The 17,717-nt window shown below is 58.2% G+C and overlaps 1 protein-coding gene across 4 annotated transcripts in view; it reads left to right on the forward strand.

Annotated features, from left to right (window-relative positions):
• Positions 1-15,757, forward strand: part of LIN54 (lin-54 DREAM MuvB core complex component) — a 68,374-nt gene extending 52,617 nt beyond the window's left edge. For all 4 annotated transcript variants that reach the window (XM_068168014.1, XM_068168012.1, XM_068168013.1 and 1 more), the window contains 6 exons: positions 1,849-1,940; positions 3,325-3,396; positions 6,790-6,892; positions 8,457-8,594; positions 10,081-10,283; positions 12,614-15,757. In XM_068168014.1, coding sequence (XP_068024115.1) covers positions 1,849-1,940; positions 3,325-3,396; positions 6,790-6,892; positions 8,457-8,594; positions 10,081-10,283; positions 12,614-12,815 — 810 coding nt within the window. In that variant the 3' untranslated portion in view covers positions 12,816-15,757. The remainder of the gene's footprint in view (positions 1-1,848; positions 1,941-3,324; positions 3,397-6,789; positions 6,893-8,456; positions 8,595-10,080; positions 10,284-12,613) is intronic.
• Positions 15,758-17,717: the final 1,960 nt, after the last annotated feature.

The raw sequence follows: 17,717 nt of genomic DNA on the forward strand, positions 1-17,717 counted from the left end.
CTGTCCACCTGGCACTGAGGGGACAAAGAGCTCCTTCTAGGGAGCTTAGGCAGAGTGCTGCCTGTGCACTAAATCCCAAGTTACAGCTCCAAGGGTTCTCTTCTCTTCCCAGGGATGGGTTTGTTCAGCACAGCATAGCAGTGATCATCAGAGCAGCACAAGGCTGTGTCAGCAGGAGCAGTGGGCTGCAGTTGTATAAGTAGCATGGTACAGGCTTTAGAATAGACCTTCAGGCCTTTCCTGATCAGCCAGGCTCTCTACAAACCTTACTACATGGTTTGCTTTACCAGTGTGACAGCCTCCATCCAGCTCTGAAAGCCATGTGAGAGAGGAAGAGATGAGACACAGGAGGGTCTGAGTCAGTCCTTGGAAGCAGAAGATCATAGAATGGTTTAGGCTGGAAGGGAGCTTAAAGATCATCCAGTTCCAACCCCCCTGCTGTGGGCAGGGACACCTCCCACTACAGACCTGCTCAAGGTCCTGTCCAGCCTGGCTTTGAACACCTCCAAGCTTGGAGCCTCCACAGGGCAACCTTGTGCCAGTGCCTCACTAGCCTCCTGGAGGAGAGCTGAGAGTGGAGCTGATGGTGGAGGTGGCCCAGCCCGTGGCAGGCTCACAGGTCTCCCTGTCCAGCAGCAGCTCTGGTCCAAGCTCCTGGCTTAGGCCTGGTAACCAAATGATTTCACTGACAGCAGCCTGAATGCTGCTGTGCTTCCCTCTTCTGTGTCAGGGTCACCACCTCCTGCTGCTCTGGGTGCCTGATACCTTCATGGCCCCTAAGGGAGGGACCAGGCAGCCTGCTGCCTAGGAACCTTGAGGCCAGTAGGGAATGCAGGCCAGGAAGGGAGGAAGAAATGTGTTTGTGTGTGTCCTGTTGGCTGACAGCACCTTCAGGGCAAAGGCCCAAGCCTGGGAAGGGCTGGGTCACAGCATGCCTGTGTGTCTGTGCTGTAACCACCTTGCCAGGGCTCAGGAGCAGGCAGTACCAGGCTCACACCAACCCAGACCTAGGGATCAGCTCTCTGCCAAGGGCTGACCAGCACTCAGAATGCACAGGAGGCTCCATGAACCGTTCTGCTGAGGCCCAAGGAGCCAGTCTGTACAGACCAGGCCTCTGCCAGCTCCTGGCTTGACTCCCACCAGCCTCACTGCTGCTTCCCTTCTGCTTTTGCCACAGCTGAAGAATTCTGCTTTCCTTCCAGTCCACTTCCACCAATCTAAACCAAGTGACACCACTGGCCCTCTCCTCAGAGGTTCTGTGCCCTGGACACAGCCTGTGTCCTCTTGGGGCTGGTCCCAGCAGCTCCCATACCTTGTTGGCTGCCCCAGCAGGAGGGAATGGCTGCACCTCAGCCACACAGCAGAAGGCAGTTTGGCTCTTAGGGGGCTGGGGGTTTCTCCAGGTGCTGAAGCAAACTGTGGCTGCAGGTGTGCAGAGCAGGTGGGATGGAAAACCTTCCCCTGGTTGGGATTTCATCCTGCACTGAGTGGCTCTGGCAGTAAGGGTAGTTAGTGCTCTGTGAGGGACAGGGCTGCTTAGCAGAAGGAGAGGGACAAGGAGCAGGGTTGTAGGAGCTGGAGCTGTTTGTGGTCTGAAGATTGCTTCTGTGTGTGTGACCTGTGGTACCTGTATGGCTGTGGACAGAGTGATGGAGAACAAACCCAGCAGCTAACACCAGGCTGTCATGCTAAGGCTAGAGGCAGGAGACTGCTGCCTGGGCTGCAGGGGTCTAAAGCTCTGCTTGCAAGGTGCACTTTGGCAGCAGCCTGTTGGTGAGAAGATGAGCCCCACCTCCTCCTCTTGAGCAGCAGGGACTGTGCTCAGCACTGATGGTTCTGTTTTGCCAGCTCCAGCAGTCCTCCTACGTCTCCATAGCCAGCAGCACAGGCTTCACAGGCAGCTCCAGCACCCAGTCCCAGGCACGCCTGCCCTTCAACGGGTGAGTGCTCCACAGCCTGCAGGGGGCCCCAGGACCTTCCCTCCCAGCCCCTGCCATGCCCACACACACCTCCCCCCAGCCCCAGGATGCTCCAAGGCCTCATCCAGCCTGGCCCTGAACACCTCCAGGGAGGGGGCAGCCACCCTGGGCAACCTGTGCCAGAGTCTCCCCAGCCTCACTGGCAAGAATTGCTTCCTCATCTCCAGTTGCAGTTTCCCCTTTCCCAGCTCACAGCCCCTTGGAAGCCTCTTGTTTCAATTGGAAAGGCTCTCCCTGTCCCTAAGCACCCAGAATCCTGCCCTCCCCAGCAGCTCCCAGGGCTCTCCTGTCCCTAAGCACCCAGAATCCTGCCCTCCCCAGCAGCTCCCAGGGCTCTCCTGTCCCTAAGCACCCAGAATCCTGCCCTCCACAGCAGCCCCCAGGGCTCTCCTGTCCCTAAGCACCCAGAATCCTGCCCTCCCCAGCAGCTCCCAGAGCTCTCCCTGTCCCTAAGCACCCAGAATCCTGCCCTCCCCAGCAGCTCCCAGGGCTCTCCCTGTCCCCAGCAGCTCTGTGTCACTTCTCAGGCTGACAAGAGCAGCTCCATGTGTGCTCCCTCCCCTTTGCCAGCCCAGCAGGCTTTGCTGTGTTACTGCTTGCTGGCAACTGTCAGTGCCAAAGGTGCTGCTTCCTCTGGTGGTTGTTGCAACCTCAGATGATGCAACCTAATCCCAAACCCAGCTGCAGCTCTTCAGCTGAAGGGCTTTGATTTAATCTCCCTGCTGTGAGCTGCAGCAGTTGCTGGGCAGGGCTGGGACCCCATCTCATCCCAAGTGATTAGGGACACACAATCCCAGCTTGAAGAGCAGTCTAAAGGCTCTGGCTGCTGGGGGGAAATGGCTTTTATCCACTCCAGACCACCTTGTGCTTTCCTTTCCCATTTCCTTCCAGCCCTCCCAAGGCTCTCCCTGTCCCCAAGCACCCTTCCTCCCAGGATAGACACAATCCTGCAGTGTCAGCCTTGGCTGCATGCAGAGGGATTCTGGGCTGAGGGCTTTTTCCCCTCCTCACCCCCCCAATTCCAGCCTCCAGTAGCTTTTAGCCTCACTCCTGTGCTTCAGGCACACAGCCAGGCTTGCAGCAAACAGCTCCTTCTGGGCTGGAAAAGCTCTCTGAGCCTAATGGTTCCTCAAACAGGCAGAAAGGGGAATGGGAAAGGCAGTTTGTGAGGAGGTTTTGTGATGAGCTCTTGGCTAGGATGCAGCCTGAGCACTCTGGGGTGGGCAGAGGAGCACTCTGGGGTGGGCAGAGGTGCACTCTGGGGTGGGCAGAGGAGCACTCTGGGGTGGGCAGAGGTGCACTCTTCTGTTGGTTGGTTTGTTTCCCTTCTGCCTTCCCTCCACAGCATCATTCCCTCCGAGTCTGCAAACCGCCCCAGGAAGCCTTGCAACTGCACCAAGTCTCTGTGCTTGAAACTGTGAGTACAGCTGGGGCTTGGCTTCTTGGAGCCCCCCCTTCCCACAGCCCCTTTCAACAGCCTGCCCCCAGCTGTCAGGATGTCAGCTTTCTGAAGTGGCTCAGAAATGTTGTGTCTAGCTGCTGAGCTTGGGGCTGCTGCTGCTGCTGGTGGAGAGCTTCCAGTGCCTGTGGAACTCTGCAGCTCCTGGGAGCTCTGTGGATTCACACATTCACAGACTGCAGCAGGTTGGAAGGGACCCCAAAGATTCTCCAGTTCCAACCCTCCTGCAGGGACACCTCACACCACAGCAGCTTGCTCACAGCCACCTCCAGCCTGGCTGCAAACACCTCCAGCCAGGAGGCTTCCACCACCTCTCCAGCAGCTCCTCCAGGTCCTTCTTGTGCTGGGAGCCCCAGAGCTGGAGGCAGTGCTGCAGGTGGGGGCTGAGCAGAGCAGAGCAGAGGGGCAGAATCCCCTCCCTGTGCTGCTGCTCTCCCTGCTCTGGCTGCAGCTCAGCACTCAGCTGCCTCTGGGCTGCCAGGGACCAGTGCTGGCTCCTGGGCACTTTGTCACCACCTGACACCCCCAAGGCCTTCTCCCCAAGGCTGCTCTCCAGCCACTCCTCACCCAGCCTGGATTAGTGCTCAGGGTTGTCCTGACACAGGCACAGGACCTTTGACTTGGCCTTGTTGAGCTTCATGAAGTTGGATTGTGCCCACCTCTGCAGCCTGTCCAAGTCCCTCTGGATGTATCCTTCCCTCAGCTGATGCAACCTGCAGTCAGTTGCCTTAGATAGCAGCACTGAACTCTGTTGGCACTGCTGACCCACAGAGCTGGCAGGGTTGGAAGGGAGCTCCAGGCTCAGCCAGCCCCAACCCCCTGCCATGGGCAGGGACACCTCACACCACAGCAGCTTGCTCACAGCCACCTCCAGCCTGGCTGCAAACACCTCCAGCCAGGAGGCTTCCACCACCTCCCTGGGCAGCCTGGGCCAGGCTCTCATCACCCTCACTGTGCAGAGCTTCCTGCTGATGTCCAACCTAACTCTGCCCTGCTCCAAGTTTCAAACCCTTGCCCCTCATTCTATCCCCACAGCTCCTTCTGAGCAGTCCCTCCCCAGCCTGCCTGTAGGCCATAGAATCAATAAGGTTGGAAGAGACCTCAGAGCTCATCAAGTCCAACCTGTCACCCCACACCTCCTGACAACCAAACCATGGCTTCAAGGGCCACAGCCAAGCCCCTCCAGGGATGGGGACTCCACCACCTCCCTGGGCAGCTCATCCCAGTGGCCAATTCCTCTTGCTGGGAAGAACTTTCTCCTCCCCTCCAGCCTGAGGGCTGAGGTCCCCTTCAGCTATAGAAATGCAGCTCCAAGGTCTCCCTGCAGCCAGCTGCTAGCCTCTTGTTCTGGCTGGCTGGGAGCTCCTGGAGGCTGCCTTGCACTGGCTGTGAGGTATCATAGTATCATAGTAACATTCAGGGTTGGAGGCCAGGCCTCCACCTGTGGGTCAGCCCCCCTTGGAGATGCCCTAGAGAAAAGCCTCATTAGTATCATAGTCTCAGTCAGGGTTGGAAGGGACCACAAGGATCATCCAGTTCCAACCCCCCTGCCATGGGCAGGGACACCCCACACTAGATCAGGCTGCCCAGAGCCTCATCCAGCCTGGCCTTAAACACCTCCAGGGACAGGGCCCCAACCACCTCCCTGCACAACCCATTCACAGTCTCACAGTATAACTTAGGTTGGAAAGGACCTCGAGGATCATTGAGTCCAACCTATCAACACAGACCTCATGACTAGACCATGGCACCAAGTGCCACATCCAATCCCCTCCTGAACACCTCCAGGGATGGGGACTCCACCACCTCCCTGGGCAGCACATTCCAATGGTGAACGACTCTCTCAGTGAATAACTTCCTTCTCAGCTCGAGTCTAAACCTCCCCTGGCACAGCTTGAGACTGTGTCCTCTTGTTCTGGTGCTGGGGGCCTGGGAGAACAGACCAACCCCTTCCTGGCTACAACCACCCCTCAGGTAGTTGTAGAGGGCAATGAGGTCACCCCTGAGCCTCCTCTTCTCCAGGCTAAGCAACCCCAGCTCCCTCAGCCTCTCCTCACAGATCTGTGCCCCAGACCCCTCCCCAGCCTTCTGCCCCAGACCCCTCCCCAGCCTTGTGCCCCAGACCCCTCCCCAGCCTTGTTGCCCTTCTCTGGACACCTTCAAGTCTCTCAATGTCCTTCTTAAACTGAGGAGCCCAGAACTGGACACAGGACTCAAGCTGTGGCCTAACCAATGCAGAGCACAGGGCACAATGACTTCCCTGCTCCTGCTGGCCACACTCTTCCTGACCCAGGCCAGGATGCCCTTGGCCTTCTTGGCCCCCTGGGCACACTGCTGGCTCATATTCAGACAGCTCTCAATCAGCACCCCCAGATCCCTCTCTGCCTGGCTGCTCTCAGCCACTCTGACCCCAGCCTGTAGCTCTGCCTGGGGTTGCTGTGGCCAAAGTGCAGCCCCTGGCACTTGGACTTGTTGAATGCCATCCTGTTGGCCTCTGCCCATCTGCCCAGCCTGGCAAGGTCCCTCTGCAGAGCCCTTCTGCCCTCTAACTGACCAACATCTGCTCCCAGCTTGGTGTCATCTGCAAATGTGCTGCTGACTGACTCCATCCCCTCATCCAGATCATCAATGGAAGATGTTAAAGAGCACAGGGCCCAGCACTGCTCCCTGGGGCACAGCACTGGTGCCTGGCTGCCAGCTGGCTGTGGCACCATTCACCACCACTCTCTGGGCTCAGCCTCCAGCCAGTTCCTAACCCAGCTCAGAGCTGCTGTCCCAGCCAGGGGCTGACAGCTTGGCCAGGAGCTTGCTGTGGGGGACAGTGTCAAAGGCCTTGCTGGAGTCCAGGCAGACCACATCCACAGCCTGCCCCACATCCCCCAGGCAGTCACCTGATCATAGAAGGAGCTCAGGTTGGAGAGGCAGGACCTGCCCTTCCTAAATCCATGCTGGCTGGGCCTGAGCCCTTGGCCATCCTTCAGGGGTGCAGTTATTGCCCCCAGGGCTTCACCACTCTCATGGGGAAGAACCAAGCATTAGCTTCTCTTGCTGAGGGCACTTGAGCTAGGTGACCATAGCATCACAGAATCAGCCAGGTTGGAAAAGACCTCAGAGCTCATCAAGCCCAACCTGGCACCCAACACCTCCTGCCTACTAGACCATGGCTCCAAGTGCCACATCCAATCTTCTCTTGAACACCTAAACATCATCTCAGCCCTGCTGGAGCTGCACTTCAGCCAGCACAGGGCTCCGCGCGGCCCTGACCAGCACTGCAGCACACACAGCCCCAGCTGCCAGCAGCCCTCCCAGCAGTGCCACAGCTCCAAAAGCCTTCTGCCCCTTCTCTTCCAGGTACTGTGACTGCTTTGCCAATGGTGAGTTCTGCAATAACTGCAACTGCACAAACTGCTACAACAACCTGGACCACGAGAACGACCGGCAGAAAGCAATAAAGGTGAGGGGCTGGGAGCTGCTTCCTGTGCAGCCACAGCCTGGCTGGGCTTGGAATCCACCTCAAAGATCAGCCCCTTCCAGCCCCCTGCCATGGGCAGGGACACCTCCAACAAGCCCAGCTGGCTCAAGGCCTCATCCAGCCTGGCCTTCAACACCTCCAGGGCAGGGGCAGCCACAGCCTCCCTGGGCAACCTGTGCCAGAGTCTCCCCAGCCTCACTGGAAAGAATCTCTTCCTCATCTCCACTCTCAGTCTTCCCTGTCCCAGCTCAAAGCCATTGCACCTCGGCCTGGCACTACAATCCTTGTAAAACATCCCTCCCCAGCTCTCCTGGAGCCCTTCAGGTGCTGGAAGGCTGCTCAGAGTTCTCCCTGGAGCCTTCTTCAGGCTGAACAGCCCCAGCTCTCCCAGCCTGGCCCCACAGGGGAGGTTCTGCAGCCCTCTGACCATCTTCATAGAATCACCAAGGTTGGAAAAGACCTCAGAGCTCATCAAGCCCAACCTGTCACCCAAGACCTCCTGACTACTACACCATGGCTCCAAGTGCCACATCCAATCCCCTCTTGAACACCTCCAGGGACAGTGACTCCTCTGGAGCCTCTCCAGCAGCTCTGTGTCCCTTTTGTGCTGGGAGCCCCAGAGCTGGAGGCAGTGCTGCAGGTGGGGGCTGAGCAGAGCAGAGCAGAGGGGCAGAATCCCCTCCCTGTGCTGCTGCTCTCCCTGCAGCTCAGCACACAGAATCCCCTCCCTGTGCTGCTGCTCTCCCTGCAGCCCAGCACACAGAATCCCCTCCCTGTGCTGCTGCTCTCCCTGCAGCTCAGCACACAGAATCCCCTCCCTGTGCTGCTGCTCTCCCTGCAGCTCAGCACACAGAATCCCCTCCCTGTGCTGCTGCTCTCCCTGCAGCTCAGCACACAGAATCCCCTCCCTGTGCTGCTGCTCTCCCTGCAGCTCAGCACACAGAATCCCCTCCCTGTGCTGCTGCTCTCCCTGCAGCCCAGCACACAGAATCCCCTCCCTGTGCTGCTGCTCTCCCTGCAGCTCAGCACACAGAATCCCCTCCCTGTGCTGCTGCTCTCCCTGCAGCTCAGCACACAGAATCCCCTCCCTGTGCTGCTGCTCTCCCTGCAGCCCAGCACACAGAATCCCCTCCCTGTGCTGCTGCTCTCCCTGCTCTCCCTGCAGCTCAGCACACAGAATCCCCTCCCTGTGCTGCTGCTCTCCCTGCAGCCCAGCACACAGAATCCCCTCCCTGTGCTGCTGCTCTCCCTGCAGCTCAGCACACAGAATCCCCTCCCTGTGCTGCTGCTCTCCCTGCAGCCCAGCACACAGAATCCCCTCCCTGTGCTGCTGCTCTCCCTGCAGCCCAGCACACAGAATCCCCTCCCTGTGCTGCTGCTCTCCCTGCAGCCCAGCACACAGCTGCCTGTCCCTCAGAAGCCCTGGTGCAGCACATGGGGTGTCCACGCTGCCCCCATCTCCTGCCAGGCTTCATGTCTTCTCTTGGACCTGTACATTCTGCTCCCCCCACATGCAGTGACTGACCCTTTGGGTGTGCATTGACAGGCCTGCCTGGACAGAAACCCTGAAGCCTTCAAGCCCAAGATAGGGAAGGGGAAGGAAGGAGAGTCGGACCGGAGGCACAGCAAGGGCTGCAACTGCAAGCGCTCAGGCTGCCTGAAAAACTACTGCGAGTGTTACGAGGTAGGCAGCACCACCTCCCCCCCAGACACAGCCTCCTTCCCTTCACTTCTGGCCCTGCTCACCTCCTCTCCCTCTTGCTGTGATGTTTGCCATTGCTGTAACGTCATCTTCCAGCCCTTTGCATGTAGGCAGTCAAGTTGGGTGGCAGAGCTGAAGGCTTCCCTTGGGTGAGTTGGATTTGCCTTTTTAAAGCATGCAGCAGTGTTGAACTCAGGCTTGGATTGGGCCTCTGAGAGCAGAGTTGGAAGAGCTGTGCTCCCTACAGGGAGCTCCACCAAGGAGCTGCTGAAGCAGCATAGAATCACAGAATCAGTAAGGTTGGAAAAGATCTCAGAGCTCAGCAAGTCCAAGCTGGCACCCAGCACCTCCTGACAACTAAACCATGGCTCCAAGTGCCACATCCAAGCCCCTCTGGAACACCTCCAGGGATGGGGACTCCACCACCTCCCTGGGCAGCTCATTCCAGTGGCCAATTCCTCTTGCTGGGAAGAACTTTCTCCTCTCCTCGAGTCTAATCCTCCCCTGGCACAGCTTGAGACTGTGTCCTCTTGTTCTGGTGCTGGTTGCCTGGGAGAAGAGACCAACCCCCAGCTGGCTACAACCTCCCTGCAGGGAGTTGGAGAGAGCAAGAAGGTCTCCCCTGAGCCTCCTCTTCTCCAGGCTAAGCAACCCCAGCTCCCTCAGCCTCTCCTCACAGGGCTGTGCCCCAGACCCCTCCCCAGCCTCATTGCCCTTCTCTGGACACCTTCAAGTCTCTCAATGTCCTTCTTAAACTGAGTGGCCCAGAACTGGACACAGGACTCAAGCTGTGGCCTAACCAGCATCCCACAGATGCTCTGGGCCAGAACATCTCTGTGCAAGACAAAAGACAAAGTTGCTCTACGTCAGGCTGCTGTAGAGGTAGCTACAGAGATATATGTCATAGAATTGTCAGGGCTGGAAGGGATCTCAAGGCTCAGCCAGCCCCAACCCCCTGCCATGGGCAGGGACACCTCACACCACAGCAGCTTGCTCACAGCCACCTCCAGCCTGGCTGCAAACACCTCCAGGCAGGCAGGAGGCTTCCACCACCTCCCTGGGCAGCCTGGGCCAGGCTCTCACCACCCTCCTGGGGAGGAGCTTCTTCCTCACAGCCAATCTCCAGCTCCCCATTTTTGGTTTTCCTCTATGTTTTATGTGCATTTCTAGTTTTGTTTTCCTGCTTTCACATGCACATAGCAGATGGAGAGGCAGAGGCAGGCTCACCTCTCAGAGCTCACCTGCAAAAGCATCCTGGGGAAGACAGGGATGAGTGGGAAGCCCCTGATCTGCATTGGCTTCCAGGATCCATTCTGGGGAAGGCTTCTGACTTGGAGAAAGCTCCTCCCTGGGGCTGCCTTCTGGTGGCTAATTGCCTAGAGATTCCAAGCAGACCTTCTCTTTGTGCCTTGCCACAAAGGGAGTCCAGGCTGCAGCAGGTTCCTCACCTTTCGTTTGTTCCTCCCAGGCAAAAATCATGTGTTCTTCCATCTGCAAATGCATTGGCTGCAAGAACTTTGAGGAGAGCCCAGAGAGAAAGACTTTGATGCACCTAGCAGACGCTGCAGAGGTCAGGGTCCAGCAGCAGACTGCTGCCAAGACCAAGCTGTCTTCCCAGATCTCAGACCTGCTGACAAGGCCAGCACCAGCACTCAGCAGTGGTGGTGGGAAGTAAGTGACTGCAGTGCTTCAGTTCCTTTAAGGTCTTCTGTCTGGTGTGGGGGGGGCAGGGATTCACAGACCCACAGAATGGGAGGGCTTGGAAGGGACCTCCAGTGATCATTGAGTCCAAGGCCCCTGCCAGAGAAGGGTCACCCAGGGCAGGCCACACAGGAACACACCCAGGTTGGCCTTTAAAGCCTCCAGAGCAGGAGACTCCACAACCTCCCTGGGCAGCCTGCTCCAGGCCTCCAGCAGCCTCAGAGCAAAGAAGTTTCTCCTCATGTTGAGGTGGAACCTCCTGGCTTCCAGCTCACATCCATTATCCCTTGCCCTGTTAGTGGGTGCCACTGAAAAGAGCCTGGCCCCTTCCTCTTGCCCCCCAGCCCTCAGCTATTGATAGCATTGATCAAATCCCCTCTCAGCCTTCTCTTCTCCAGGCTAAACACCCCCAGGGCTCTCAGCCTCTCTCCACAGGGGAGATGTTCAAGTCCCCTCATGGCTCTCCCTTGGACTCTCTGGTTCTGTTGAACTGGGGAGCCCAAAACTGGACACAATATTGCAGGTGGAGATTGCCCAGGGCAGAGTAGAGGAGGAGGAGGAGGAGAACCTCCTTGGACCTGCTGGACACGCTTTTGCTATAGACCATTTGCCTTCTTGGTCACAAGGGCACATTGCTGTCCCATGGATAACTTACTGTCCACTAGGCCTCCAAGGTCTGTCTCTTGGGAGCTGCTTTCCACTGGTGTGGTCTGTGTCAGCTGGAGCAGCAGGGGCACACAGGTGGATGGAGCAGCCAGCCCTGCCCTCTGGAACCTGGGCTCTTAACAGCTGGCCTCAGGGATTTGAAATGTCCTTTCCAACCCAAAGGGTCCAACAGCTCTGTGGAACTAAGAGCTGTCTTCTCCTGGCTGCCCATGTGCTCACAGGAAGCATCAAGCACCCCATTTGTGGTGAGGATGTCACCCTTCAGCTGCCCTGGCAGCAAAACCTGGGGCTCTGTGTAGCTGGGCATTTCAGAGTCCCCTTTCCAAAGGCACATTGCTGGAGGCAGGCACCACAGCACAGTGGCCTGCCAGTTTGTTTGAGCCTGGCTGTTTTCCCTCCCTCTTGGTTGGCTCTTGGGATCACAGAATTGCTTCAGCTGGAAAAGCTTCAGTCCAGCACCACCATGGCCACCAAACCATGTCCCCACATCTTGCTGGAACACCTCCAGGGATGGGGGCTCCCTGGGCAGCCTCTGCCAATCCCTGACCACTCTGGCAGCAGAGAAATTGTACCTCACCTCCAACCTAAGCCTCCCCTGGCACAATGTCAGGCCATTGCCTCTCCTTCTATCACCTGAGACTGGGGAGCAGAGCCCAGCCCCCACCTGGCTCCTGTAGAGAGCAAGGAGGTCTCCCTCAGTCTCCTTCTCCACACTCACCACCCCCATCTCCCTCAGCTGATCCTCCCCAGCCCTCTTCTCCAGACCCTTCCCCACCTTTCTTGCCCTTCCCTGGCCCTGCTCCAGCTCCTCAGTGCCCTTCTTGCAGTGAGTGCCCCAAAACAGAACCCAGCACTCAAGCTGTGGCCTCACAGATACAGAGGGAGAATCCCTGCCCTGCTCCTGCTGGCTGCATCACTGCTGATCCAGGCCAGGCTGCTGGTGGCCTTCTTGCCCACCTGGGCACACGGTGCCTCATCTTGCCCAGCCCTGCAGCTGGCAGCAGTGGGTGCTTTGCCAATTGGGAGCCAATTGGGTTGAAATTTCACCCCCCACCATTACCTTTGCCAGCCCAGCCCAGTTGGAGTCCTGTCCCTCCCTCACCCCCTCCAAAGTCCCTCCCCAGCTTGCTTGCAGCCCCCTGCAGCTCCTGCAAGGCCACCAGAAGGTCTCCTGGGAGCCTTCTCCTCTCCAGCCTGCACAAGCCCAACTCTCTCAGGCTGTGCTCACAGCAGAGCAGCTCCAGCCCTCTGCTCCTCCTCCTGGCCCTGCTCTGGACACCTTCCAGCCCCTCCACAGCCTTCCTGCCACAGAGGCTCCAGAGCTGGCCCCAGAGCTGCAGCTGTGGGCTCAGCAGAGTGGAGCAGAGGGGCAGAATCCCCTCCCTGGCCCTGCTGGCCACACTTCTCTTGCTGCAGCCCAGGCTCTGCTTGGCTCTCTGGGCTGCAAGTGCTCCCTGCTGGCTCCTGGGGAGCTTCTCCTGCCCCAGCACCCCCAGGACCTACACTTCAAGCCAGTCCCTGCCCACTACTTAACTACTTTTGTGTTCAGGATGTGTGGGGAAACGTTCTGGAGGCGCAGGCTGCAGCTGCCCGGCTGTGTGTGCCGAGGGTGAGTGTCTGTGTGTCCCCTGCAGGCTGCCCTTCACGTTTGTCACCAAGGAGGTGGCGGAGGCGACCTGCGAGTGCCTGCTGGCGCAGGCGGAGCAGGCGGAGAAGCTGGGCAAGTCCAAGGCCGAGGCCGAGAGGATGATCCTGGAGGAGTTCGGGCGCTGCCTGATGAGGGTCATCAACTCGGCAGGGAAGTCCAAAAGCGACCCCGGAGCCCTGAACTGCTGACCGCGGGCAGGGCAGCGCCCCCCCCGCGGCGGACTGCAGCGCCTGCTTTCAGCGCAGGGACGCTGGGGCCGGGCGCGCAGGAGCTACCCAAGAGCTGCTCCCCCTGGTGCTTGGCTGTGCCCCCACCTGCCCGAGCCCCACAGGAGGGTAAACCTTTTCTAATCGAGGTGTAGAGCCTTTGAAACCTTAGCTTGAAACCCTCTTCTCCTTCAGGCAAGGCCTCCAGCTCATTCTTCTTCCTAATGTGCAGCTTTTAACCTTCAAGATTAGTGGTGGGTTTCTTCACACTTGGCTGTGTGCTCCCTCTCCCTCCCCCCCCACCCCCCAGACCCCCTGCCTGAAGGGCAGCTATAAATTATTCTAATGTATGTTGTTGACAGTCTGTGGAGCTGATGCCAGCAGCCAGGTGATGCTTTGGGGTGCCAGGCCCGAGATGAGGAGGAGCCAGTGCTGAAGGGAAGGGTGGGACAAGGAGCATCTGAAGGGAAGGTGGCAGCTGCCACGTTCCTTGGGGCACACAGCCCTGTGCAGGCAATACCAGAGGGGCTGGCTTGCAGGTCTAGTAGTGGGGGACCACCCCCCCTGCAGCAGAGCCCAAGGAGTTGAAAGGAATGAGTTTGATAGGAATGTGGCTGAGCTCAGATGGCTCTGAGGCTGGAAGCTGAAGGTGAGGACAGTGAGTGGCCTGTCCTCAGAGGTGAGGAAGAGCAGCCAGGGCAGTGTTACCAGAGTGGGTGCTGCTGTGGAGGTGAAGCTTGGTTTCCCAGAGGCTCTGCAGCAGCCTGATCCCTCACTGGAGGCAGGGCTCTGCCATCCCTTGGTTTCTAGGATCAAGCTGTAACCCTGCAGGTGTTTTTAAGTCTGAGGTAATGGCAGATGGTGGAACCACAGCTGCCTTAGTGAGGGCTGGAGACAATCTGCATTCAAATGGCCTTGCAAACTCAGGTAGGGATCATGTTCAGCCTGGGTGTTGGTCCACGGGATGCTCCTTCCCTCTGTGCTGACAATTTACTTGGCCTAAGGCCTTTTTAGTGTTTAGAGTGACTGAGAGCCATGGTCAGAGAGGGTGCAGGTGCAGAACCAGGAGTGGGCACCAGACAGACAGCTGGATCCTTTGGCACAGAGCTGGGGGCAGCTGTGTGAGCACTGGGGCAGAGAGCTGGTGAGTCCTGGCTACAGGCAACCTCAGGTCACACTCCTCATAGTGCAGCACATCTGCACTGCTCACCTGGCAGGTGACTGCCCTGCCATGCACACCAGGAAGGATGTTTTATGCCAGGCAGCGTTGCTGGGTGTCTCCCTTCAGCCTGGCAGCTTCTTCCCAAAGGGATTTGCTCATTTCTGGTGTCAAACCCTAAACACAGAGAAAGGCAGTGGAGCTCAGCCTCCTGGGGAAGGGCAGGGCCCAGGCAGAGCAGCAGCAGAGCCAAGTGTGATGGTGAGGAGGTGGGAGGCGGTGAGGAGATGGTGAGGAGATGGGAGATGATGGTGAGGAGATGGGAGGTGGTGAGGAGATGGGAGGTGGTGAGGAGATGGGAGGTGGTGAGGAGATGGGAGATGGTAGTGAGGAGATGGGAGGTGGTGAGGAGATGGGAGGCAGTGGGGAGATGGGAGGCGGTGAGGAGATGGTGAGGAGATGGGAGGTGGTGAGGAGATGGGAGGTGGTGAGGAGATGGTGAGGAGATGGGAGGTGGTGAGGAGATGGTGAGGAGATGGGAGGTGGTGAGGAGATGGGAGGCAGTGGGGAGATGGTGAGGAGATGGGAGGCGGTGGGGAGATGGGAGATGGTGAGGAGATGGGAGGCGGTGGGGAGATGGGAGGTGGTGAGGAGATGGGAGGTGGTGGAGAGATGGAAGGTGGTGGGGAGATGGGAGAATGCCTCCCCTCCTGCCTGCACCCCCCAGTCCTCTGCACCGAGCCCTCCCTCCTCATCTCTTCTCTGCCCCCTCCTCCAAACGCTCCAGGGCACGCCAGGCCTGGGGGGCAGCCCCTGGCTGCCTTTGCAGACAGCCGGCCTCCGCCATCCGCATCTCCCTGAGCACAGTGCACCTGTGCACAGCTCCAAGAAGGGAATGCACCTCTCCTGTCAGTCAGTTCTCCTCAGGAGGAGAAGAGGAGGAGGAGGAGGAGGAGGAGAAGAGGAGGAGGAGGAGAAGAGGAGGAGGAGGAGAAGGAGGAGGAGGAGGGGGGGCCTGGCTTTGGCCAGCTGGCGCAGGCGTTCGCCGGACTCCTGGGCACCTGTACAGTGTGTTGTACAAATGTAAAGTAGTGTAAGTGAACTGAAGTCAGAGCTGCTTCGGGGCATTTCTCACCTTGCAGCCTGCCTTCTTTGGGTGGGTTTTGTTTTTGCTTGGTTTGGTGGTTTGGTTTTGTCTAGACTCCAGTGTTTATTTTGTACATAGCTCCCCTCCCCTCTCCCCCTCCCCGGCCTCCTCTCAGCCGCACCTTTCGTGATGTGTATTTATACCCGGGGTGCAAAAGCAGCCCCTGGGATGTAGCTGCCAGCTGTAATTATGTATGATGGGTATTGTGGGAGAATATTTTTGCTTGTAAAGACTCTGGAGGTGCAATCAAACGCTCTTTAAGTTCCTTCTCCCTTTGGTTTTGACCGAGCTTTCTCAGACAGGAAGCTTGGGGGTTCCCCTCTCTCTCTTTCTCTCTCTCCCCTGGTGTACAGAGTGTGTGAAGTGGGTTTTGTACTTCCTCAGCCACTTGCATCAAACTGCTGGACAAGATTGGCAGGAGCCAAGAGCTCCTCCAGCTCCATCCCAGTGCTTGGGAAGGGGGCAAGGGTTCATTTTCTAGCTCTGTTTACATCTGAGGGTGGACAAAGGACATTTCTATTTCCTAGGCCTTATGCAGAGAAGACAACTTTTCTATCTTGTACAAATGAAGCAGTCAGGTGAATCACCAAGGGGGGAGGGGGGGGGGGAGGGGAGGGGGAAACAAACCATAATAAACATTTATACTATTCTGTAACTGTGATCTTTAGGTTTGGTTTTGCACTCCTTTCCTGCAGCACTGCCAGAAGATGGGTTGGTTTTCCACCTGCACTAGCCCATGGGTAGCACCTGAAGCAAATATTGGCTTGGCTTGTCAGGATCAGAACAAGTCCTGCCACCAGAGACAGCCCTTGCTTCCTCTCCTGTCCTGTCCTGCCACCAGAGACAGCCCTTGCTTCCTCTCCTGTCCTGTCCTGCCACCAGAGACAGCCCTTGCTTCCTCTCCTGTCCTGTCCTGCACAGCAGCTGGTGCTACATGGCAACCAAGCTGAGCCACAGAATCACCAAGGTGGGAAGAGACCTCAGAGATCAGCAAGTTCAACCTGGCACCCAACACCTCCTGACTAAACCATGGCACCAAGTGCCACATCCAAGCCCCTCTTGAACACCTCCAGGGATGGGGACTCCACCACCTCCCTGGGCAGCTCATTCCAATGGCTAACAACTCTCTCAGTGAAGGGTAGGGTTGAGAAAGGGACCCCTGGAGATCATAGAATAGAATCATAGAATCGATAAGGTTGGAAAAGACCTCAAGGATCAAGTCCAAGCTGTCACCCAACACCTCCTGACAACTAAACCATGGCTCCAAGTGCCACATCCAATCCCCTCTTGAACACCTCCAGGGATGGGGACTCCACCACCTCCTTGGGCAGCACATTCCAATGCCTAACAACTCTGTGAAGAACTTTCTCCTCCCCTCCAGCCTCAACCTCCCCTGGCACAGCTTGAGACTGTGTCCTCTTGTTCTGGTGCTGAGTGCCTGGGAGAAGAGACCAACCCCCAGCTGGCTACAACCTCCCTTCAGGTAGTTGTGGACAGCAATAAGGTCTCCCCTGAGCCTCCTCAGGGGGTTGTTGAGTCCAACCCCTCTGCCAGAGCAGCATCACCCAGGGCAGGTCACACAGGAGCACAGCCCTCTTGAAAGCCACCGGAGTCAAGTCTCCGGGGGGGCAAGTGCCTGAAAGGGTTGATCTGGCAGACTGCAAACAGACACCGGCGGGGGCCGAGCGGTGATGACGCACGGGGGGGCGGGAGCGGGGCCGCAGCTCTGTTCCTCTCTGCGGCAGCTTTGCTCTCTGCCAGGCGCACGCCAGGGCAGGGAGGCAGGACGCGAAGGCAGAGTCTGGCAAGCAGGGGCTCCTCACGGCAGGCAGGCAAGCAGGCAGGCAGTAACCGCCCTTCCCCCAGCAGACAGCTCTCAAGCAGCTCCCGAAGCAGACCCTTAAGCAGTTTCCCAAGCAGCTCCTTCAGTAGTCTCCCAAGCAGCCCCCAGGCAGTCTCTAAGCAGCCTTCTGTCGTTCCACCCCTCGCCGCCAAGCAGCTGCCACTGCCCGGACTGGTCAGCAGAGGGCGCCCCTAAAGCCCTCCCTAGGGCTCCTGCCCCTGCTCCAGGGCTTTCTGTTGCCTTCGCCGCCAGGCAATCCGCAGGCTCCCAAGTCCCGCCCGGGGGGGCTCCCGCCTTCAGAGCCCCTCGTTTGACCCCAGGGGGCCAAGTGCCAAACTCCTGCACCCCAAACGATTATCCCAAATGATTCTGAGCCGCAGGTCTAATCCCGGCCCCTCACACCACCCCCCATCGCCACCACCATCGGCAGGGCTCCTCACAACAGGAGAGAACAGCAACTGTTGTGCAGCGCGGAGCTCATTCTGCACTGCGTGCAGCCGTGCCGTGAGGGGCACGCACAGCTCTCCCCTGGCAGGGTGCGTTGTGCCCATCACAGCTCCGATTAGGTGCATGAAACAAGGGACGGTTCCAAACACCAGCAATGCCAATCCACCTAACAGACAGACAGAGTCGTTTCGCCCGGGGTCCTGCTGGCACCGGCATGTGGCCATTGGGCTGAAAGTATGTGGCATTTAGCGGCCCCAAAGGATTGCAGTCCCATCCCCCAGAGTCTCT

Source organism: Melanerpes formicivorus, unplaced genomic scaffold (assembly GCF_026170545.1).
Source record: "Melanerpes formicivorus ecotype bairdi unplaced genomic scaffold, bMelFor1.0.p_v2 SCAF_129, whole genome shotgun sequence".
Taxonomy (NCBI): Eukaryota; Metazoa; Chordata; class Aves; order Piciformes; family Picidae; genus Melanerpes; species Melanerpes formicivorus.